This window comes from Narcine bancroftii, chromosome 6 (genome assembly GCF_036971445.1).
Source record: "Narcine bancroftii isolate sNarBan1 chromosome 6, sNarBan1.hap1, whole genome shotgun sequence".
Taxonomy (NCBI): domain Eukaryota; kingdom Metazoa; phylum Chordata; class Chondrichthyes; order Torpediniformes; family Narcinidae; genus Narcine; species Narcine bancroftii.
In genome coordinates this window covers 253647946-253673081 of record NC_091474.1, presented here as the reverse complement: position 1 = coordinate 253673081, position 25136 = coordinate 253647946, and the positions used below count along the sequence as shown (strand labels likewise).

The following is a 25136-nucleotide window of genomic DNA, read 5'->3' as shown; positions in this document are numbered from 1 at the left end:
CCCTGCTGCCACCAGATTCCTGAATGATCAGTGACCCACAGACACGGCCTCACTTTTGGTGCATTTATTGTTCGTATTATTAATATATTTTAAATAGTGTCTTAAGATGGTTATAATATTTATGTTTCCACTGTGATGCTGCCTCAAAAGAACGAATTTCATGACTTGTTCATGATATAAATCCTGATCTTGAGCACGACAAGTGGTCCCGAAACTTCCTCCACGTTACTTCTGTGCTTTCACCCTTAAACATCTCTTTCCAATTTACTCATCTCTTTGTAGCCGTGGTACAGCGACACTGCAACTCGCAGGAAGCATCAGACTGGCCATATAATGTCAGGGCGTCGAATGTAAATGCCTTGTGTTGTTATTTCATCGCGTCCACTGCAATTCCATTTTTGGACAAACATGGACTCTGCAGCCATTGCTGTGAAGCTGCCACCTTTCTGGACAGCTGAGGCTGAACTGTGGTTCCAACAGGATGAAGCTCAATTTCACCTTCGCTAAGTCGAGTTGGACACCGCTCGTTATTACCATCTCGTCAGTGCCCTGGACCAGGTCATCACTAAGAGGGTCGGCGACTTCCTACAGGATCCACCAAGTACCAGCATGTATAACACTTTTAAAGCACTTTTATTACGTGCGGATGGTATGTCCTGTAGGGAAAGGGCACCTAAACTACTACATCTCGATGGGTTGGTAGACTGTGTCCCTTCAGAACTAATGGATGAAATGCTGTTCCTGGCAGCAGGCAAAAGGCCCAATATGTTATTAGAGCAAATGGGCCAATGGCAGTTTTTCTCACGCAAAATATTTCAATAAAAATGGGGTCTTGAGCAGTGATTCTCAGCCTCCCTTCCCCACCCACATATCAACACTGGTGTTCCTTTGTCATTGTCTCAGGGTAACCTGGAGCTCCACACATTATCACCAGGCCATCAGAGGAGGAAGCCATTTGGCTCTCAATCCGCCCACCCTTAAATGTGCTGATAGGCGATCTGTGCTGGCCTCTGCTCCTATTCTGCACCGGATGATCCAGTGAACAAACCACTTCATACCTTCGGGGAGCTATCTCCCACAGTTCGACTTCAAAGTGGTTCCCATGTACCACAGCTTTTATGGACAACCTGAATGCTGCAGTGGCTGATGTTCTGAAGTCCCTGCTTCGTGTACACTGTGGTCTGACCCAAGCCAGTATCACCCACCTGACGGTTTGGCCTTGGCCCTGGTGTGTTCATTGTGGTCTAACCCAGGCCAGTGTCACCCACTTGACGGTTTGGTGTGTTCACTGTGTTCTGACCCAGGCCAGTTTCACCCACCTGACAGTTTGGTGCGTTCACTGTGGTCTATCCCAGGCCAGTGTCACCCACCTGACGGTTTAGTCTTGGATCCGGGGTGCATGCTGCTGTCTTCATGATCAATGGGCTGGCTGGATAGTGAGTAGATGCTGATCTCAGCGACCCGCACTGACACCTCTTTCATGTTGGAGTGCAGTCCGAGGATCTGTCCCCCATCCATGGGATGCTGCATCACCTGTCCACGAGAGATGGGTCAGTCTTTGCTCACACAAGGCAGCGACTGTACTTCCTCACAGACCTGCACCCACCTCATGGGGTACCAGGAACACCACGGGGTCCCAGCACCTACCACACAGTGATCCAGCACCCATGCCCGGACTCCACGTCCACCCGCAGTCACCCACGCCCAGACTCCATGTCCGCCCGCAGTCACCCATGCCCGGATTCCACATCCGCCCGCAGTCACCCACACCCGGACTCCGCGTCCGTCCGCAGTCACCTACGCCCAGACTCCACATTCGTCTTCAGTCACCTACACCTGGACTTCACATTCATCCGCAGTAACCTACACCCCGATTCCACATCCATCCGCGGTAACCTACACCCAGACTTTACATTCATTTGCAGTCACCTACACCCAGGCTGTGCCCTCTGCTCTAGACTCCCCCCCCAGCCCACAGGTAACACCGTCTCAACATCCATTCTGTCCCAGTCTTTCAATATTCAATTGGTTTATTCAAGACTCTCCCCCCCCACCCCCCACCCCCCCACCATCCTTCTAAACCCCTGTGAGTACAGTCCCAGAGGCTTCACACACTCCTCATATGATAACCCTTTCCTTCTTGTAAACCTCCCCTGGACCATCTCCAATGCCAGCACATTCTTCCTTAGATATGGAGCCCAAAACTGCTCAAGTATCTTCCATCACACACAGCCTGCAGTGGCTTATAAACCACTCCTCTTCATCTACTTCCCACAGGCAGTGGGACCGCTGAACAACCAAAGGAACTGTCTACACTAACCTCTTGGACACTCTCAGATGTACAAACAAGATTTATTTCTTTATTTTTATTGATAAAATACTGGTCCTGCGTATGTATTGTGTGTCTGTATGTGAGTTATGTCTGGTTGTATGTCTGCATGGTTTGCACCAAGGACTGGAGAACACTCTTTCATTGGGTTGGACTTGGCCAATCAGATAACAATAAACTTGACCTGACTTGATGGAAATGCCAACAGATGTCTGGTCATTTAGAACCACAGAACATCACAGCACAGAAACAGGCCCTTCAGTCCTTCTCGTCTGTGCCCAACTATTATTCTGCCTTGTCCCACTGACCTGCACCTGGACCATATCCCTCCCATTCCTGTGCCTATCCAAATTTTTCTTAAATGTCAAACTTAAGTCCATGTTCTTTCATTCAGCTGGCAGCTCGTTCCACACTCCCACCACTCTCTGAATGAAGATGCTCCCTTTAAACTTTGCCCTTTCACCCTTAACCCATGTCCTCTTGTTTTTATCTCACCGACCCTCAGTGGAAAAAGCCTGTTTGGATTTATTTACTCAATCGATTCCACTCATGTACACATTTCTTCAAGCTGTGCCAGACATTTTCCCGATTAAGCGTCCTGGATCCCACCGTCTCCGCTGCTGCCAGCATTCCAGTGTTTATACCGTGGCCTGTTTTACTCCCAAAGTGGATGAGCACTGAATTTCCATGGAATCCTCTGGGCAAGGAAGTAGCAGAGACACCGTCGAGGAGGAGACTCGACTGGCTGAACGGCTGACGTGTCCTGTTCCTCGTGACTCACATTCCTCTTTTAGCAGAGAGTGGGTGATCTTCTCATGAAGAAGTGGGGAACACAGCAGGGACACTGAGACTGACAAAGAGAACAACTAGTTGAAACCTACCTCGGCCATGTCGATGGAGCCCACAGCCAACGTCTTGTAGCCCAGGATGGTACGGTTCTTATATCTCTTCCTCCTCTGCAGCAGAATCTGCAGCTGGTTGGCGTCTCTCTTCAGGAAGTGGGGGTACTGACACAGGAGCGAAGAGAAGTCTTTCAGTGATCACAGGCTGAGGTTCCAATCTGATCTAAGCGCGCTGGTGACTTGTAGCACACAAAGGTGCTGGAGGAACTCAGCACAGAAAGTAAAGAGTGAGCCATGTTTTGGGCCTGGGCCCTTTGTCAGACCTTGACTTCCCATGGATGCTGCATGACCCGCTGCTTTCTCCAGCACATCTCTACATTGCTCAGTCATCCGGAGTAAATCTACAATGGAGATTTTCCAGCTTCCAGGAGTTGAGTCAGTCCCACATATTGGAACTCCTTCCGTTAAACTCTGCTGGCTGCCGGAGATGGGGTGGGGCCTACCTGTGATCAGGACACACCGGCCCAACACTATCACAGTACCTGTGTCCCGGGTTTGAATCCGCCGCTGTCTGTGGGGAATCTCTAAGTTAAAAAACAATGGTGACATTGCCAGGGATACTATAACAGCTCCACTGTCACTAGTGTGTACCCCGAGCCGGAGAGAGCAGAGACGCAGCACTGCTCTGAAGGATTCAACCTCCAGTTGATGCTGGCAGCTCCACACAGGCTTTAACACCAGCAAAATCCTGCAATCGCGGGATCGGTCCCCAAGATCGCAGCACCTGTGCCTGGCAGCGGCCATAGGGGTTGCAGACTCCAGGGGAGCAGAGCAGTGGATCGACACAGGGCATTAGAAATGGGAATAACACCCCCACCCCCACCCATTGAGAAGGAGAAGAGGAGATGATGGCGGTGGACCAGCAAGGAGACCGGCTCATGGGAACCCGGTACCAGAGCCGGGATTCGAGAGGGTGCCAAAGGCAAGAAGGGCTTTAAGGTGAGGGGAGGGAGTTTAAGGGAGATGTGCAGGAGAGATATTTTACACTGGGAGGCCTGGGTGCCTGGAACGGGCTGCCAGGGGTAGTGGTGGAAGGAGATACAATCCTAATGTTTAAGAGGCTTCATTTTAATTTAATTTAGACATAGAGCATAGTAATAGGCCCTTTCGGCCCATGAACCTGTGCCACCCAATTACACCTAATTGACCTACAATCCCGGTATATTTTGTAGGGTGGGAGGAAACCAGAGCCCCCGGGGAAAATACATGCAGACACGGGGAGAACGTGTAAACTCCCGACAGACAGTGCAGGACTCAAACCCCAGTCGCTGGTGCTGTAATAGCAATGTGCTAAACGTGCCACTTCTGGACAGACCCATACAGGGGATGGAGGGGGATCTGTCAGGTGCAGGCAGCAGAGTTTTAGTATGGTTTGGACATCATGTCTGGCACAAACACACAGGGTCAAGGGCCTGATCCTGTGCTGCACTGTATTCTGTGTGGTGACGCCACAGCTTGGAGTTCAGCTCTGCCACTCAACTGAAAGTGGGGAGAGGGATCTGTCCAATGCAGCTGTGGAGGTTATTGGGTGCAGGGCGACATTTTATTAATTATAGGAGTTTAAATAAACAATATGATCTTTTGTTCAGATGAGGTTTACAGAGGGGATGAGAAAACTGATGTGAGAGGGCTGCTTCCTGACTGGAGAAACTCGAACCAGCAAGACAACACCAGGGGATGGGGGGGGGGGGGGGGGGTGGCGGGGGTCAGTGTTTGCTCTGGTGAGTAGAGCAGTATCTCTTCTGCCAGAATTTGTTCAGTCGTTGATCCTGAAGCTTGAAATTAATCTGTTGTTGGACGGCGAGTGATTCAGTCAGGTGGGAAGGTGATTGAGGGTCACCTATGATCTTCCAGTTGTTGACTGGGCTCGAGGGGCCATGTTGTCTGCTGATCAAATACAACAGAGAGAACTGGCTGGCTGACCCAGCTGAGCCTTCATCTCTGCTCATCACGGACAGAGATGAGGAGAGATTTTTTTACCCGGGGGGTGGGGTGAATCTGTGGAATTTGATGCCAGGACGGCTGTAGCGGCCAAGTTAGTGGGCGTATTTGAGGCGGAGGTAAATATGTTCTTGATTAGGTAGGGAATCAAGGGGAGAAGGCAGGAGAATAGAGATGAAAAGGATAGTAAATCAGCTATGATGGAATGGAAGGACAGATTCAATGGGCCGGATGGCCTGATTCCTCCTCTATGACTTCTGGTTTTGCATCCTGGTGAGCTCTCATGGATTCCAGCAGGCAGCTGATGGCCAAGCCTCACAGCCATGGTATTTCAGAGGACCTCCTCAGGCAGGCAATAAAAGGGAATCCCCAGAAAGAAGGATCCCAGCCTGGTGTTGTGCAAGAGAGGGAGGAGGGGCCCTGATTGTCCATGCAGATTCAGGCATGACAGTATTGTGGTTAAGGGCATGGCAGCCAAGCAATTTAAATAATTAAACTGGGCAGCACAGTGGTCCTAGCAGTTAGAGGAACGCTGTAACCGCAACAATGATCAGGACTGGGGTTCGAATCCTGCGCTGTCTGTAAAGAGATTGTACATTCTCTCCACGTCCATGTGGGTTTTCCCCAGGGGCTCCAGTTTCCTCCCACCCTTCAAAACATACTGGGGGCTTGTAGGTTAATTGGGTGTAATTGGGCGGCACGGGCTCGTGGGCCGGAAGGGCCTGTTACCGTGTTGTATCTCTAACGGTCTCGTGGGCTGGAAGGGCCTGTTACCGTGCTGTACATCTAACGGGCTCGTGGGCCGGAAGGGCCTGTTACCGTGCTGTATCTCTAACGGGCTCGTGGGCCGGAAGGGCCTGTTACCCTGCTGTATGTCTAACGGGCTCGTGGGCCAGAAGGGCCTGTTACCCTGCTGTATGTCTAACGGGCTCGTGGGCCAGAAGGGCCTGTTACCCTGCTGTATGTCTAACGGGCTCGTGGGCCAGAAGGGCCTGTTACACCGTGCTGTATCTATAACGGGCTCGTGGGCCGGAAGGGCCTGTTACCCTACTGTATCTCTAACAGGCTCGTGGGCCAGAAGGGCCTGTTACCCTGCTGTATCTCTAACAGGCTCGTGGGCCAGAAGGGCCTGTTACCCTGCTGTACGTCTAATTTTTTTTAAACAATTAGTGCCAATGTTAATGACTATGGAAATGTCTTGGCTGTTGTGAAAGGAAGGAAATCTTCAGTCCTGTCTGACCAGCCCAGACCCTCCGATGTCATCCATTCTTAATAATATTCGCTTAAGCCAAACACGCTGTCTTGGAGGAACTGAGTGGGTCGCGTAGCATCAGGGGAGAAAAGAGATTGGCTGATGGCTCAAGCCATCATTCAGGTGGGCCTCAGGGGTCGGTGCTGGGACCATTGTTGTCTGTATCAATCATCTGGATGATAACGTAGTGAAATGGATCAACAAGTTGGCAGATGACACTAAGATTGGAGGCGTTGTGGTCAGTGAGGAAAGTTTTCAAAGTTTGCAGAGGGATCTGGGCCAACTTGAAAAATGGGCTGAAAAATGGCAGATGGAGTTTAACGGAGACAAGTGGAAAGTGTTTAGAAGGACAAACCAAGAAAGGACGTACACGGTAACTGGTCGGGCACTGAAGAGTGCGGTAGAACAGAGGGACCTGGGAATACAAATAGAACATCACAGCATAAAAACAGGTCCGTAAGCCTCGTCGCATTGATCGGCACCCCACCATATCCCTGCAAACCATGTACTTGTCCAAATTTTTCTTAACTGTCAAAATTGAGACTGTATTCACTGATTCAGCTGGCATAATACCCTGAGAGAGGTATCGGAGGTAGATTGGGTCCTAAAGATAACTTTTGGCACATAGGCCTTCATAAATCAAAGCATTGAGTAGAGGATTTGGGATGTTACGGGTGAAAGGTGAATATTCAAAGAGAACGTCATAGGTAACTTCACGCAGAGAATGGTGCGAGTGTGGAATGAGCTGCCAGCTGGGGTGGTGAATACGTGATTGATTCTGACATTTAGGAGAAGTTTTGGACAGGTATGGGTATGGAGGGTTATGGTCCAGGTGCAGATCAGTGGGAGTGGGCAGAATAATAGTTTGGCACCGGAGGGCTCATTTATGTGCTGCAATGTTCTATGGTTCGAAGAAGATCTGATGACGAGTGTTGGGTCGAAACCTTGGCCCTTCTCTTTCTTCCAATGGTGCAGCCTGATCTGCTGAGTTCCCCCAGCAGAATGTGTGTGGCTCCATTCTCCTGGTGTCTACATTCTCTTCAGGCTTGCCCATATGCTTTTCACTCACAAAAGGAAGCCTCGGAGTTGGCTTACACCACGCAGATGCACAGAGGTTGGTCTAGTCCTTGGTGAAAGGTAAGCACAGATATGCGATCAGCACAGGGACATTGTATTGAGATTGAAACACCCCCTGACCTTGTGGGCAAGAGGCTGCACGAGCTGAAGCCCAGGGAAACCATGAGGCTGCACGATCTGAAGCCCAGGGAAACATGGCTGTCAAGCAGCAATCCTCCCGGTTTAGTGTTGCTGACAAGGAAAAGCACACAAGGGACAAACCTGCAAGGAGAAGGTGAGTGCTAATTCGGTCTCCATCAGACCCCCAGGCGGGAGAAGATATTCGTTCGATCGGAGGATGCGCTTCGAACCCTACAATGGGAGAAACATCTGTCAGTCAGGAATCAAATCAGTGACACATCTCTAAAGTCTACCCAGATCCTAAGGGGTTCAGGAGAATGCTTACAGGTGGGGCACTCCAGACAAACTGGGTGGGCTTCATACACCTGGGCAGGATTGGGATCAACGCCGGAGGTGGGTTGTGGTGGGAATGATTTAAACTAACATGGCAGGCGGGCTGGGAATCCTCGCAGAGGGAAACAATGTAGAGATGAAAGCTAGTTAGAGTTGAGTATAGGAAGGTCAAATGAAAAAGACACAAAGATGACTTGATCCTAAAAGGACAATGCGTGTAAAGGAGATGCACAAGAGACTGCAGATGTTGCAGTCTGAAGCTAAGCACAATCTGCATGAAGAACAGCGGCTCGAGCTGTAGGAGGGCTGTGGTCCAGGCGCAGGTTGATGTGATTTGGCACAACAGTTCAGCATGGACTGAAGGGCCCGTTTCTTTTCTGCAATCTACTTTGGTTCTAAAAAGAATGTCCGATGTTTCACACCGAAACTCTTCATCCAGCACGGTTTGCTTAGCGGTTAGCGCAACACCTTTACCACGCCAGCAATCAGGACCAGGGTTCCAGACCCATGCTGTCCGTTTGTATGTTTTCCCTGTGTCTCCGTGGGTTTTCCCTGGGAGCTCCAGTTTCCTCCCACCCTTCAAAACGTACCGGGGTTCTAGATTAATTGGGCGTAAATTGGGGGGCATGGACTTGTGGGCCGAAATGGCCTGTTATTGTGATGGGTGTCTAAATTTTAAAAAATTTAAAATCAGGACTGAGTAACGTGAGTAGGGAAGCAGTGCAAACAGGACAGGGTGGATGGAGGGTGAGCCAGGGGATTGTCTACATAGGCAGAAGTGATGCATGTCAGTCAGAGGCCCACACAAAGGGAGAAAGGGGGAAGTATATAGGTCAGGTGGAGGACGATGTGTCACACGGGGTGGAGTGGGCAATGAGAAAACAAAGGTTCTCTGTGCTGGGGTCCATGGAAACCTGGCTGCTTAGATTGGGAATTGGCTGGCCCACAGAAGACAAGAGGGTGCCAGCACTCTGCCTGTAGGTCACTGACTAGTAGTGTTCCGCAGGGATCTGTTCAGTGATTTTTAAAACTGCCGGATGAAGTGGTGGAGGGGTGGATCAGTGAGTTTACAGATGATACAAAGGTTGGAGGTGTTGTGGATGGTGTAAAAGGTTGCCATAGGTTACAACATTATGTAGGGTTGGGCGGAGAAGTGGCAGATGGAAGTCAATCCAGACTAGTGTGAAGTGATGCACTTTGGAAGGTCAAACTTAGCTATTGCATGTGACGTTCTGCTGCAATCAAGGCAAGCTTCAGTGGATAAAATTAAAAAGGCCTGGGAGCAGGGCCTCCACATTTCTATTTCTGATGATTCTCGGAACTCTGTTTTTAAATTGGTTTATACATCTTCTCTTTGTGCCCGTCACTCACTGTTACAATTCGAGCTTATATGTCTGTTAAATTAGCTTGTATTTACCCTAATATTATCTCTTTACGTGACAGCTGAATGAGGACGGATCATTAATTCATGTTTTGGTCTTGTTCGACCCTTGCCAAGTATTGGGAAGAGGACTTTCATACTTTATCAATAATTATTAATGTTAACCTAGCACCAGCCCCGTTGGTGGCCTTGTTTGGGGCGGTTGAACAGAGGGCAGTGAAATTGTCTTCATTTAAATATCATGTTTTAGCCTTTGCCTCTCGTTGTAAGATGAGTTATTTTGATCCGATGGACAGACGCTGTCCTGTCCACTCATCATCAATGGGTACATGATAAGCTGTCACATTTAACCTTGGAGAAAATAATTACTTCCATCAGTGGCTCAAATTTAAACTTTCCCAATCTTTGGGGTTCTTTTTGGAATTATTTTCCAGTCTCTAATGGGAATCGTAATCAGGTTCTTTGAGATTCTTGTGATTTATGTGTTTCTTTTCATTTCTACTGGCAGTTTTTTGTCGATATTCCCAGGCAACTTGCGGATGGTTTGGGGTTTAGATTTGTTAATTATATTGTTTTTTCTGCTGCATCAGAAAGTTTTTTTCTCTGACATATCGCGCTTGTCTGCTCTATTACCATTTGTATTAGTTTTAAGCATCATTCCTTTATCTATGTACTATGATATCAAATTAATTCAAATATTAAAAAAGAAAAGGAAGGTCAAACTTGAAGGCGAGTGCGTGGTTACTGGGCAGGATTCTTAGCACAAAGGGATGTTGGGGTCTAAGTCCAGAGATCCCTCAAGGTTGCTGTGCAGGTTGGTAAGAAGGTGTGTGGCGCCAGTAGTTGGGGGATTGAGTTCCAGAACTGCAAGGCAATGTTGCAGCTCCATCTCTCAGTGGGTGAACATTTGTGGGAGGTGGGGGCAGTGACCACCACTCTCCCTGGTCTTTTGTCATGGAAAAGGATAAAGTCAGAGAGGGCAGGAAAAAATTTAATTGGGAAAGGACAAACTATGAGGCTCTAAGGCTAGACCTTTCTCTTTTTCTACACTCCAGGGAATAAAGCCCTCACCTGTTCAACCTTCCCCTGTATCTCAATCCCTGAAGTCCGGCCAACATCCCAGTCAATCTTCTCTGCCTCTTTCTATCTCATTGAGATCTTTCCTGTAGATTGGTGACCAAAACTGCACACAATCCTCCCCATTGGGCCTCACCAATCTCTTAGACAACTTTATCCCAACATCCCAACTCTTGAACTCAATGTAGTAAAACCCCCAGTATCTGGAATTCAAATAACCAGCAAAAAAAAAGGAAATAAATAAATAAGATTTACAATAGACAAAAAATAAATAAAAATGCAAATTAAAGGTGAAATAGAAGTTTAAAATGGTAAATCTCAGTGTTCTCCGAAACAACACACAACCCCTCGGTGAAGATGGGAGAAAACATTCAGCCAATGGAGCAGCCCCGGTCTTGCCCCCCGCCTGCAGCAATTGTTGGAATAACGTTTGAATCAAGATGGTTTGAATAAAATGGCGGCGCCCAGGATGAAGAGCCAGCCGACACACTCACCACTGGGGCAACTCTCCCAAAGTATCTCCCTATGCCTGTCTCGGAAGTGCTTTTTATTTGTATATTGTTAAGTATATTAGTAAGGCTTTATCTGTAAACTTGGGGGAAGGTGGGTTCATGAGGACAGGGCATGGTCAGTGTAGTGTTACAACAAATGGGCTTTGCATTTAAATTTACATCTTGTAAATTACAGGGATTACCTGATTAAAGCCAACTTTACATAATTAAGGACTTCAATACTGATTGTTTTCGGATTACTTTACATTTTACACTGTTTATTCTTAACACTGGTATTAGTTGGGCTTTGCAAGAGTGCATCTCAGGCAATCAGAAAATTTGCATATGTGGGATCTGCGATCCTCATGGGTGTTGGATACCAGGTATTTTACTGTACTTTGATTTATGTAAGGCCAATGGGCCAGAAAATCTCTTTACAACAAGATGTGCTTCATTATGTACCTGTGCCCCAAGATCCCTTTCTTCAACAATACTCCCCGTAGCCACGACATTTACTGTCTAATATCCTGCCCTGGTTTAACTTACCAAAATGCAACAGTTTGCACTTGTCGGCCATTCCTTGGCCCACTTTCCCAGTTCATACCATCACAAAGGGAAACATTTCATTTTGAACTTCATCTAACTGTTCCCATTTCAAGTCATTTATTGTCATCTGATTGTACAGCAATGAAACAGCATCCTCCAGTCCTCGGTTTAAAACACGCTGATACACAGACATATCACACATACGGACAAACAATACATATGCAGGACAAATATTTCATCTATACAAACAAATACATAAACATTGTTTCATGAATGAGGGTCTCGGAGGGTCAGTGTGAGCAGTTCCTTTGGTTGTTCACCATTCTCCCTGCCCGTGGGAAGAAGCTGCTCCTCAGCCTGATGGCGCTGGCTCTGATCCTCCTGGATCTCTTCCCTGATGGGAGCAGCTGGAAGATGCTGTGTGCGGGATGGAAGGGGTCCTCCATGATTTTGCCCACCCTCTTCAGACACCGATCCCGGTAGATCACGTCGATGGTGGGGGGAGACTCCACTGATCCTCTCGGTCACTATTATGTCCCTGTGGATTGACCCCCGATCCATTTCTCTGCAGCTACCATCCCCACACTGATGCAACCGGCCAGGACACTCTCGATAGAGGCTCCTGTAGAAGGTTGACGTGATGGTGGCCGGTGGCCTTGCCCACTTCACTCTTCTCAGGAAGGGCAGTCACTGATTCACCTTCCTGAGAAGTGAGGGGATGATGAGTGTCTACAACAGGTCACAAGTTCAGTGAACTCCAAGGAACCTGGTGTCTCCATTCTCTCCACTAGAGTTGTTGCTGTGTAGTGGAGGGTGGTCGTTCCTGGTCCCCCTGAAGTCCACGATCATCTCCTTCACCTTGTCCATGTTGAGACCCAAGTTGTTCCTCCTGCACCATTTCATGAGATTTTCCGTCTCTTCCCTTTAATGCGACTCACCGTTGTTGGTGATGGTTGTGTCATCGGGAAACTATGACATTGTTGGAGTTAGATCTGGCGATGCCGTCGTGGGCCAAGAGCGTGAACAGCGGCGGGCTGAGCACACGGCCTTGAGGTGCGCTGATTTACTCATAGACCAGATTTTACCCTGCTTTTACAATGTCAGAGACAACTTCTCCATCACCCTCCTTCCCAGTTCTGGCGAAGGGTCACATGGGTCTGGCCTGGCCTGCTGAGGACTTCCTGAATTTTGTTTCCAGCATCTGCAGTTGTATTTTACTGGGATTAGTGTCGTTGGGCAAAAAGGGCAGCATGGGTATGATGAGCCGAAGGGCCCGATTCTGCACTGTACAACTCCTTGACTAGGCAACTACCCAACTTTATACCAGCCCCACCCTGTTCCTTGATTCTTTTCATTTCTCTGACATTCAGTTGATGAGACAACATTTCCATCAATGAACTAGTTGGAGGGGTCAGTTTATTTGCAGATGACACAAAGGTTGGGCAAGTTTTAGGCAGGGTAGAAGGTTGTTGTAGGTTACAGTCTATTTCTAAAAGGGGAGAAAAATGAAAATGCCCAGATGCAAAGGGACCTGGGAGTCCTCGTGCAGGACGGCCTGAAGGTAAACTTGCAGGTTGAGCAGGTGGCGAAGAAGGCAATTGCGAAGCTGGCGTTCATTTCAAGAGGATTAGAATATGACGTTGAGGTCCTGGTGAGACTTTGTTTGGATATAGTGAGCAGTTTTGAGCTCCTCATTTAAGAAAGGATGCGCTGAGATTAGAGAGGGTTCAGAAGAGGTTCACAAGGATTCCAGGAATAAAAGGGTTATCACATGAAGAGCGTTGACAGCTCTTGACCTGTTCTCATTGGAATTTAAGAGAATGAGGGGGTTCTCATTGAAACTTTTCAAATATTGAAAGGCAGGGGTAGAGTAGATGTAGAAAGGTTGTTTCCCAAGAGGGCATAGCTTCAGGACTGAAGGGCATCTGCTTAGAACAGAGATGTGAAGCAATTTCTTCAGCCAGAGGGTAGTGAGACAATGGAATTTGTTGCCACTGGTGGTTGTGGAGGCCACATCATTGGGTGTGTTTATGGCAGAGGTTGATAGGTTCTTGATTAGCCAGCTCATCAAAAGTTATGAGGAGACGGCCAGGCAGTGGGACTGAGTGGGGTAATGGATCAGCTCATGATTAAATGGTGGGGAAAACCCAATGGATTGAATGGCCTAGTTCTGCTCCTACGTCTTAAGATCTTATACAGTGGCATATAGACACGATGCAGAGTTAGGTGGAGAAGTAGCAGATGAAGTTTGATCTGGATAAGTGTGAAATGATGAACTATGGAAGGTTGAACTTGAAGGTGGAATATGTGGTTAATAGCAGGAATCTTTACAGTATGAAGGAAGGGAGAGATCTTGGGGTCCAGGTCCATAGATCCTTCAAGGTTGCCACAAGATATTTGGGCGTTAAGGTGTATGGCCTTCATTAGTCGGAGACTGTGCTTAAGAGTGGTGAGGTGATGTTGCAGATGTATACAACTCTGGTTAGACCACACTTGGAATATTGTGTTCAGTTCTGGTCACCTCATTACAAGAAGGAACTGGAAGGTTTGGAAAGGTGCTAGATCAGATTGGCCTGGGTATGAGAACAGGTCTTATGAAGAAAGGTTGAGCGAGCTAGGGATTTTCTCTTTGGAACAACGAATGATGAGAGGTGACTGAGAAGTGCATATGAATATGAGAGGCATTGATAGAGTGGACAGCCAGTACTTTTTCCCAGGGTGGGAATGGCCAATACCAGAGGACACCTGTTCAAGGTGAGTAAAGGAAAGTTTAGGAGAGATGTCAGAGTTAAGTAGTTTTTTTTATACACAGAGTGGCGGGTGCCTAGAATGTGTTGCCAGGAGTGGTGGTGGAGGCTCGTACGTTAAAAGTCCTAAAGTCTGGACTGCTCGGGGATTGGGTTGGTCCGGATTTTCGGGATTATTGGGTAGTAACTTTAAAATTCAAATTTAAGGAGGAATAAAGAAGAGGTGAACAGATAAATTTTCACTGGCAAATACAGCATGCTTCATTTTTCAAAATTAGTAGTTTTAAAGTTAAATAAAATTAACTTGATAAAAATATAAACAAAATCTTTACATAAAAACAGCATGTAATGTTTGAAATTATGTTTAAAAATGAACAACGTGAAAGAAAAATGGAGTCTACAGATGAATTTTTGGAGATAAGATGACCTGTATTAAGGAAAGGAATGATCTTGGGGTCCAGGTCCATAGATCCTTCAAGGTTGCCACAAGATGTTTGGGCGTTAAGGTGTATGGCATGCTGGCCTTCATTAGTCGGAGACTGTGCTTAAGAGTGGTGAGGTGATGTTGCAGCTGTATACAACTCTGGTTAGACCACACTTGGAATATTGTGTTCAGTTCTGGTCACCTCATTACAAGAAGGAACTGGAAGGTTTGGAGAGGCGCACATGCACAGTAAGCTCAGTAAATTTTAAAAGATTGAGAAGTCTTTTACTGTCAAAAAAAACCATAGAACACTACAGCACAGAAGCAGACCCTTCAGCCCTTCTCATCTGTGCCCAACTACTATTCTGCCCCCAGTCCATATCCCTCCCATCCATGGACCCATCCAAATTCTTCTTAAATGTCAAAATTAACCCTGCATTTACCACTTCAGCTGGCAGCTTGTTCCACACCCCTACCACTCTCTGTGTAAGGAAGGTCCCCCTCATGTTCCCCCTAAACTTTTCCCCTTTCACCCCAATCCTCTGGTATCTCACCCACCCTCAGTAGAAAAAGCCAACCTACATTGTCTGTCCCCCTCATCATTTTAAATTCCTTGATCAAATCTCCCCTCATTCTTCTACACCCCAGGGAATAAAGTCCAACCCTGTTGAACCTTTCCCTGTAACTCAGTCCCTGAAGTCCGGGCAACATCCTAGTCAATCTTCTCTGCCCCTTTCTATCTTATTGATTTCTGTCCTGTAGTTCGGTGACCAGAACTGCACACAATTCTCCAGATTTGCCCTCAACTACATTGTGTGCTGAAAGGCTCATTATGTTCCATGTATCGGTTGGAATAGTTTCACTACTCAAGTAATCTACTTTTCATTTGTTGTTTCTTCTTGTCACAAAAGGCCTGGAGAACCTTTGTTCAGGGATGATGTAAAATACAAGGTATAAAATCTCAAGAAAAAAGTGAAATACGCAAGTCTGCAGACACCGTGGTTGAACTAAAAAACAATGCTGGAGACACTCAAACAGTGGACGTTACAGACCAAAGATACAGATACATAACTGATGATTCGGGCATGAGCCTTCATCAATTTTCATCAAGGAAGGAGCAAAATGTAGGTAGGCAGGGGCTCCAAGCTCCTTGGAGTTCACTTAACTAGTGACCTATCGTGGACACAACATCTCCTCACATGTCAGGAAGGTGAAACAGTGACTGCCCTTCCTGAGAAGAGTGAAGTGGGCAAGGCCACCATCACGTCAACCTTCTACAGGAGCCTCGATCGAGAGCATCCTGTCCAGCTGCATCACAGTGTGGGGATGGTCACTACAGAGAAATGGGGTCAATCCATAGGGACGTAAGAGTGGCCGAGAGGATCGCTGGAGTCTCCCTCCTCCCCAATCGACGTGATCTACCAGGATCATTGTCTGAAGAGGGCGCAGAAAATCATTGAGGACCCCTTCCACCCCACACACAGCATCTTTCAGCTGCTCTTGTTGGGGAAGAGATCCAGGAGGATCAGAGCCAGCGCCACCAGGCTGAGGAACAACTTCTTCCCTCGGGCAGGGAGAATGGTGAATGACCCAAGGAAGTGCTCACACTGACCGTCCGGGACCCTCATTTTAATTATTTGCGTAGATAAAATATTTGTCCTGCATGTGTATTGGTCATCTGTACATGTGTTATATCTGGTTGTGTGTCTGTGTGTTTTGCCTCGAGGACCGGAGATAACGGTTTGGTCAGGTAGCATTTGTATGATCAGATGACAATAAACTTGAACACTTTGGTGAAGGCCTCAAGCCCAAAACGTTGGTTCTGTATCTTTATCTTTGCTTCATAAAGGACACTGTTTGACCTGCTGACTCTTGTGTTCTCACGATAAAAATGAATGATTTGTTTCCTCTACCATCAAGCACACGACTTTTGTTAACTGTCCATTTTAACTAAACCTGGATCCTAAAACAATGATTCTCTGGATGCTACATCAGAAGAAGTTGCACTGATTTACATCCCTCTTCATTAATCAACGTCTCTACCCTGAAGTACTTGGACCCCCACCCTCCCTTTTCAGCCTCATAATTGGCCAGCCGATCCCTTGAGGAACGGAGGGACAATTTGCTGCCTGCTAGTTATTCTTCCGCCCATCCAACCTGAACCAGAAAGTGGTGCCTCCTTCAGGCGGAGGTGATGAGAAGCCTACCTGCATTCTGACACCAATAACCACCGAGTTTAGGTCCTTGTCGAGTTCCTTCAGAGCAGTGAGCTTCTTCAAGGTGAGGCTGCACAACCTGCAGAGAGATGGAGAGGGACAGATTTTAAAAGGGCTTTCCTTTAGCTGCTTCCCTCACAGGCAGCCCCACAACACTTCAGGTGTGATCTGAAGTCACGTTCCAGAGAACCAAGAAGGTTCTCATTAGGCCCATGACTCAGTACTAAAGAACATAGAACATTCCAGCACAGGACAGGCCCTTCGGCCCACAATGTTGTGCCAACCTGTGTAAACCTTTAAAAAGTACTAACCCCTCCCAACCCCATAACCCTCTCTTTTCCCTTCCATCCATGTGCCTCTCTAAAATGCCCCCAATGTTCCTGGGCCCCACAACTCTCTGTGTAAAGAACTTCCCCCCGACGTTTCCCCTAAATTTCCCTCCCTTCACTTTGTACACACATCCTCTGGTGTTTGCTGATCCTGCCCTGGGAAACAGGCACTGGTCGTCCACCCTGTCTATCTCTCTCAGAATCTTGTCGACCTCGATCAAGTCTCCTCTCGTCCTTCTATGCTCCAGAGAGAAAAGTCCCAGCTCTGCTCACCTGGCCTCATAAGACCTGTTTCCCAATTCAGGCAACATCCTGGGAAATCCCCTCTGCCCCCTCTCCACACCTTCCACATCCTTCCTGTAATGAGGTGACCAGAACTGAACACAATTCTCTAAGTGGTGTCTCACCAGAGATTTGTAGACTTGTACCAAGACCTCTCTACTCCTGAACTCAATCCCACTATTAATGAATCCCAGCATCCCATAGACCTTCTTAACTATCCTATCACCCTGTGCAGTGTCCTTGAGGGATGTATGGATTTGTTCATGCGGTGATATGACCACCAGCCGACTGCAGGGGGCGATCTCCGTACCTGCAGGAAGACCACCTAAGTGCTGATTCCACCTGGCCGGCCGTCCGTCAATCAGCCAACCCGAATACAGACCTGAGCGGGCCCCTCCTGAGTCAGTCACACGGGAGCCACCAAAGCACGAACTGGTGTTCACACTTTTACCTGAATAAAGCCTGTCGTAGTCTTTGAGTTTTGTGCTTGCTCGCTGCTACCTCAGCGCCCCAAACTCCCTCTGTTCATCCAAACCCTTCAGTAACCAATCATTAACCCTGTACTCAGCCTCCTGGTTTGTCTGTACAAAATGATCCGGATCCTTCTTTAAGATGTGAGCAGAAGCCAGTGATGCAAGATCACATTCCAGGCAGGGGAATGGCATAAACGGCACTGCACTGATCCTCAGTGGGTGCAGACCTGACCAGATCCCCCCACCCCCCCCCCCCCCCCGGGAATTATAACATTGCAGAACTGACCAGAAACCCCCCCTGCCAGAAATTATAATGGTGCAGACCTGACCAGACCCCCACCCCCCCCAGGAATTATAACAGCGCAGACCTGACCAGATACCCCCCCTCCCCCCAAGAATTATAATGGTGCAGATCTGAACAGACCTTCCCCATCCCCGAGAATTATAACGGTGCAGACCTGACCAGATAACCCACCTTGAGAGTTATAATGGTGCAGATCTGATCTGACCAGACCCTCCCCTCCCCCCCCAAGAATTATAACGGTGCAGGCCTGACCAGAACCCTCCCCCCCAAAAGAATTATAACAGTCCTAACCTGACCAGATCATTCCCCCCTCCCCCGAGAATTATAACGGTGAAGACCTGACCAGATCCCCCCCCCCCCACAAGAATTATAACTTTTGCCACTGAGTAACGCCCTCCAGGATTGCTGTTCTAGAAAATGAAGGGAAGAAGAATTCTGGGAGATGTTTTTTCCACAGAGAGTTGTGGGGGCCTGGAATGCCTCACCAGGGGTGGTGGTGGAGGTTGGAACATTGGGGGCATTTTAAAGACTCTTCGACAGGAACATGGATGGAAGGAAAATAGAGGGTTATGGGGTAGGGAGGAGTTGGTATGTTTTTTTTAAGGAATACATTGAGGGGCTGTACTGTGCTGTTCTCTGTTCTAAGGCATGAGGCCTGGAAAATCAGATATACATCTTTACTTCCTATGGACACTGCGAGACCTGCTGAGTTCCTCCAGCATCTGTGTTTTTATTGCATCACTGGCTGCTCTCCAAATGACACTGAATGAAAAGGGTATGAAGAGTGGTGGGACACAGTCCTACGCTCACCCATAACAGTGCGCTCAGCTGAACCCTCAACTCCTGCCCCTTGTGCCAAAGGGCCAACATGAAGCCTCATAGTTGTTCCTCCCTTGGCAGGGGTGCACACCTCAGCAACATGCTTCCTGCCAGACCAGGCTTATAGAGCAGGGGGATCTCAGGAAGGACTGAAATCACAGAAGTGCCACAGGATTGTGGACGCCATGCAGCCCATCACATGTGTGGTTCCTCTAGGTCAAGTCAAGTTCATTGTCATCTGATTGCACAAGTACAACCTGATGAAACAGCGTTCTCCAGTCCTCGGTGAGGAGTCCAGCTGGTCCCACACCACTCCCTTCTCCCCGACGTTCTACAACTTCTTTCTGTTCAGATGGTTGTCAAGTTCCCTTTTGGGTCTGCTTCCAAGGCTCCCTGGCAGATTCTGAGATATTAAAGGAATCGTAGAATATGGGGAACTGCCGGAAAGCAGCATCAAGGTCAACGCTGAGCCACAATCTCACCAAACAGTGGAGGAGGCACCAGGCCATCTGCTGAGTCAATTCTTGTATCATTTCGGCCTCCACTGCCATCTCAAAATTGATCCCTGCATCAATATCCTTCCTGTCGTAGGCTTCCGGAGGAGTGGTAGAGATCACTACCTGCTCCACCTCAACAGAGCGACAGTCAACAGCTTGTAGCTCCTGGGTGTAAACAACTCCTGGTCCACCAATGGCCAAGACGGTGTACCAGCGTCTCTACTTCCTTAGAGACAAATTCAGATGGTGTTTATTAGGCTGAAGTCCATTCAGGGATCTGCAAACAGTGATGCAAAAACAACTTTCGCATCACTTAACAACTTCGACAGAAACACCATTGAAACCACCCCGTCAGGAACAGAGGATTATGAGCATGACTCAACCATTACATCTCCCATTCCCTCTATCACAATCCCCCTCCGTCACACCCCACTCCCCTCTGTTACATCCCCCGTCACTCACTCCCCTCCCCTTTGTCACACCCCCCTCCCCACTATCACGCACCCCCTTCTCATCATGCACACCACCTCCCCTCCATCACTAACTCCCCTCCTTCACACCCCCCTCCCGTTACATCCCCTTCCCCTCTGTCACGCACCCCCTTCCCCTCCATCACACACCCCCTCCCCTCCCCTCCATCACACACCCCCTCCCCTCCCCTCCCTTACACTTCCTCCCTTGCATTCTCCTCCCCTCCCTTACACCCCACCCCTCCCCTCCCCTCCCTTACACACCACCCCTCCCCTCCCCTCCCTTACACACCACCCCTCCCCTCCATGACTTCTTCTATAACTGCCACTGCCTTGGAAGAGCATCGCTCTCCTGTCATGAAGAAGATTCCTGAGCATGTGATGACATACTCCCAGAATCAAGGACAGTTTGAATGGACTTCAGCCTAATAAATACCATCTGAATTTGCTCTGGAACTCTGGCCTAAAGTTACCTGCTTTACTTTGGAGCCTTTTTTAAACAACGGGATAACATGAGCTCCCCTCCAATCCTCCGGCACCTCACCCGTGGCTAAGGACATTTTGAATATATCTGTCAGGGACCCTGCAATTTCAACACTTGTCTCCCGCAAGGTGGTGATGCACGGCTGCAACAGGAAGCAGGCACAAAACTCAAGAAAGACTGTACAACAGGCTTTATTCAGTTAAAAGTCTCCACTACAGTGGTAGTAGCTGTACCGGTGGCTCCCGAGTGACTGGCTCGGGAGGGGCCGACTCAGAATTATATCCTGGGCAGTTGATTGACAACTGGCCAGGAGTGGTCTGTCCTCTGGTGATCTTCCTACAGGTACAGAGATCGCCCTCTGCAGTAGGCTAGTGGTGTATCACCACAAAGGTCCAAGGGAATATCATATCTGGCCCAGGGGATTTATCTACCTTTTTCACTGTAAGGCACCAATCACCTCCTCCTCCTCCTCCTCCTCCTCCTTAATCTCCATAGGTTTCCTGACCCTTCTACTTGTTTCCCTTCCATCTATATGCACTCTGTCAGTTTCCTAAGTAAATACTGATGCAAAAACAACTTTCAGATCTCCCCCATTTTGTGAGGCTCCACACCCTTGTCCTCTAGGGGACCAATTTTGTCCCCTACTGTCTTTTTACTCGTAACATACCTATAGAAACCCTTCGGGTTTACCTTCACATTATCTGCCAAAGCAACCTCTTTTTGCCTTTCTGATTTCCTTCTTTATTATTCTCTTACATTTTCTAGACCACACATGTCAAACTCAGGCCCGTGGGCCAAATTTGGCCCGTGATGTAATTATATTTGGCCCGCAAGATCATATCAAATATGTATTAGAGCTGGCCCGCTGGCCGCCGCGCCAGTATAGCGCACGCACAGCTAATACTACAAATCCCAGAATGCTTTGCAAACGTGTTGGTGCCGGCCCGTCAGCCCGCTAATCGCCCCCACCTCCTCTCTTTACTTTTATTAGCATCTGCCACCTGTCGCCTAACTCACATGTAATAAACCCCTTACGAAAAATGGCCAAACGATAGACAGAAAACAGGACCTTTCAAGACAGGTGGGAGGCAAACTATATGTTCATCATTTTAAAAGACAAACCTGTTTGTCATTGAAGCAAGTTGTTATTTTTCTGACTTGTTGGCTTGTGAAAAAAAATACATTTAAAAGGAGCTTAAAGGCTAGAGGGAAATATTATTTATTGAATATTTTATTTCTCATTTGTTAATGCTTCTTCTGGAAAGAGTTTAACCAAAACTATTATTAAACATTTATTTTAATAAGAAAAAGTTTAACATTACATCTGTTGAAAGAAGAGAAAACATGCAGATGTTGTTGAAAATTTTCAATCAATATTTAGTTTGGCCCACGACTTAGTCCAAGTTTTTAATTTTGGCCCTCTGTGAATTTGAGTTTGACGCCCCTGTTCTAACCCTAACCCTCTTCTAGCCCCTCATTTACTCCTTGTTGCCTGTATCAGTTATACACCTCTCTCTCTTCTTCATCACATCACTAATATCTCTTGAAAGCCAAGGTTCCCTATGTCCTGGAATGTGATGCCTGGAATTGGACACAATACCCCATTGTTCCTGTAAGCAAGATACCTGAAGTTCACTGTTGTCCTCTCTGCCCAAATTTATGAACACACAGCGCCTTGTTATTTCTTGGGGTTGCTTTCTGAACCTTTGCTGACACTTTCCCCCTGTACTTCTCATCTGAATGCAACATGTTCTTGTGTTAAGTTTCATCTGCCACCCCCTCACTCATTTTTGTGTTTTCCTCATAAAGTCTATTATGTTAATTTAATGTATCCTCCTGTTCAGCATAGATGTGGTGGGTGAACAGACCTGTTCCTGTTCTGCGCTGTTCTATGGGTGTTGGCAGGGTAATAATTGGTTGCCATAAGCAGGAAGGGCTTGTTCCTGCACTGCTCGCTGCTGCTCTACATAATACATTCATCCTGCATGGTGTTGTCCACCAGTTGGAAAGCGGGTGCCCAGCACACACACATCATTAACCCTTTGGACTCCGTGTAGTCAGGAGCTACTAAAAAGCGCATATACTCCATGCCCCCATTTTCTGGGACTACTTTTATACCCAACTACCAGCTGGTTCGTACTGTACTTTACTCATGGACCCAGTCTGGAGTACATATTGTGAACAGTTAAAAATGGCCAGAGTCCACAGGGTTAAGGCAAGCACAAGTCTCAGACCTGTATTTGCACCTCTGTGGTTAAAACTTCTTCAAAAGCACCCCTTTGGAAGGAAGCAATTGTTGGAAAGCGCTCGGAAGGCTTGCATTTCCGCAGCGCCTGTCAGTGATACAAATTGCTGGAATACTGTGTGCAGTTTTTGTTGCCCAGTTACTGGGAGAGGTCAAAAGGAGATTAAATAACTATATAACAGTTGATGGCATGGAAACAGGCCATCTCAGCCCTACAAGTCCACTCCAGTTCACTCAAACAACTCCACTAGATCCCCCTGCCTATTCTCCGCCCATAACCCTCCAACCCCCTCTTATCCATGTATATATCCAGCCTTCTCTTAAATGAAAGAATTGACTCTTCCTCAACTATTTCCTCTGGAAGATTATTCCATTCAGCCACCTCTCTCTGAGTGAAGAAACATCCTCTAATGTTTCTCCTAAAATTTTGCTCCCTTACCCTCAACTTGTGTCCTCTTGTTTCAACCTCCCCTGCTCTCAGGGGGAAGAGTCTACTTGCATCTAGTCTATCTATTCCATTCATAATTTTAAACACCTCTATCAAATCCCCTCTCAACCGTCTATATTCCAATAAATAAACTCCTAACCTCTTCAATCTTTCTCTGTACTCTAGGTATTTTAAGCCAGGCAACATCCTTGTAAATCTCTGCACCCTCTCCACCTTATCTAGATCCTTCCTATAATTTGGAGACAAGAGCTGAACGCAATACTCCAAACTTAGCCTCACTAGCGCCTTAAACAGTCGCAGCATCACTTCCCAGCTTCTATACTCTCTGCTATGATTTACGAAGGCTAGCATACCAAATGCCTTCTTAACCATCCTGTCAACATGGGAATCCACCTTCAAGGAATGTTGCACGTGGAGGAGTCACGTGATGGAGTAGTGGCCGGTCGGGGAACTCCAGCCCTCTCCAGAAAAGTAAAATAAAGACAGTGAAAACACAAAGGCACAAACACAAAAACCAAAATAAAGTGAAAGTAAAGGTGTGGAGAAAATGGCAGTGAAGAAAGAAAAGCCAAAACCAACGGGAAGAAGAGAAGAAGAAAGGATGTCGGAAGAAGAAGGTGAAGGCCTTACCTGTACGAGGAGGCCCACCGTGGACAGAGAAGCCCGCTCCCTAAGGTCAGTTGAAGCCCCGAGCTCGGGACTACAAAAATGGCTCACGGAGCCAAACAAAAGTGCGCAACCGCGTAAGACAAAAACAACACTGACGGGAGGGGGGCGACCAGCTGAGGAGGCGATCTCCACAGCTGAAATTGACAACCACAACAAAGCAGCAAGAGGAAAGTACAGAAAATAATGAGAACAAGAAAGAAGAGAGTAAACAGAAAGCAAAGAAACAACAGATGACCAACCCAGAGGAAGAAGACCAGCAGCAAGACACTTCTAGTAAAAATAAAAAGACCAAAAATACTCAACAAAATAAAACAAACAACCCAACAAAAAAACCAGAAGAGACAGAGGTAAAGGAAACAGATCCTGGAGTGGACTCAGAAGAAGAGGAAGAACACAGAGAAATGGAAGATGAAGGGAAGGGAAAGTACATGGATATATATTTTTTTAAAGAATATATGGAATCACTAAAAGAATGGCAATCACAAGAATTCAGTGAAATAAAAAGAAGAATAAAAAGTACAGAAGAAAAAATGAATAGATTAGAGATGATCATGTCAGATATAGGAAAAAGAGTGGACAAGGTGGAAGAACGAGAAACAGCCGTAGAAATGGAAGTAGGGGACTTAAAAGAGAAATTAGAAGAATCTAATAAAAAAGTTACAGAAACACAGGAGCTGTTAGCTCAGAAGATAGATATAATGGAAAATTATAATAGAAGAAACAATATAAAGATAGTGGGCCTTAAGGAAGATGAAGAAGGCAAGAATATGACAGAATTTATAAAAGAATGGACCCCCAAGGTCCTAGGAAGACCAGAACTACAGGAAGAAATGGAAATAGAAAGGACACATAGAACATTAGCCCCAAAACCACAACCACAAGAAAAACCAAGATCCATTCTAGTAAAATTCTTAAGATATACAACAAGAGAAAATATATTGGAGAAAGCAATGAGGAAAATAAGAGAAGACAAAAAACCACTGGAATACAAAGGTCAAAAAATTTTTTTCTATCCAGATATAAGTTTTGAACTCCTGAAGAAGAGGAAGGAGTTTAATACAGCAAAAACGATCCTATGGAAAAAAGGATATAAATTTATGCTAAAGTATCCAGCGGTACTTAAAATAGTTATTCCAGGGCAGCAAAACAGACTATTCTTGGATCCAGAGGAAGCAAGAAAATTTGCAGAACAACTACAAAACAGACAGAGAGAGGAAGATATGTAACGAGAACAAAAATGACCACAAACTATATGTATGTGTGTATGTCAATATATAAAA

At 47.0% G+C, this 25136-nt stretch overlaps 1 protein-coding gene across 2 annotated transcripts in view; it reads right to left on the bottom strand.

Annotated features, from left to right (window-relative positions):
• The window catches only part of LOC138737261 (phosphofurin acidic cluster sorting protein 2), a 284998-nt gene that overhangs the window by 116765 nt on the left and 143097 nt on the right, over positions 1-25136 (bottom strand). For both annotated transcript variants that reach the window (XM_069888004.1, XM_069888003.1), the window contains exons 2-5: positions 16828-16915; positions 7763-7852; positions 3211-3336; positions 1371-1533 (exon numbers count right to left, since the gene is read on the bottom strand). In XM_069888004.1, coding sequence (XP_069744105.1) covers positions 1371-1533; positions 3211-3336; positions 7763-7852; positions 16828-16915 — 467 coding nt within the window. The remainder of the gene's footprint in view (positions 1-1370; positions 1534-3210; positions 3337-7762; positions 7853-16827; positions 16916-25136) is intronic.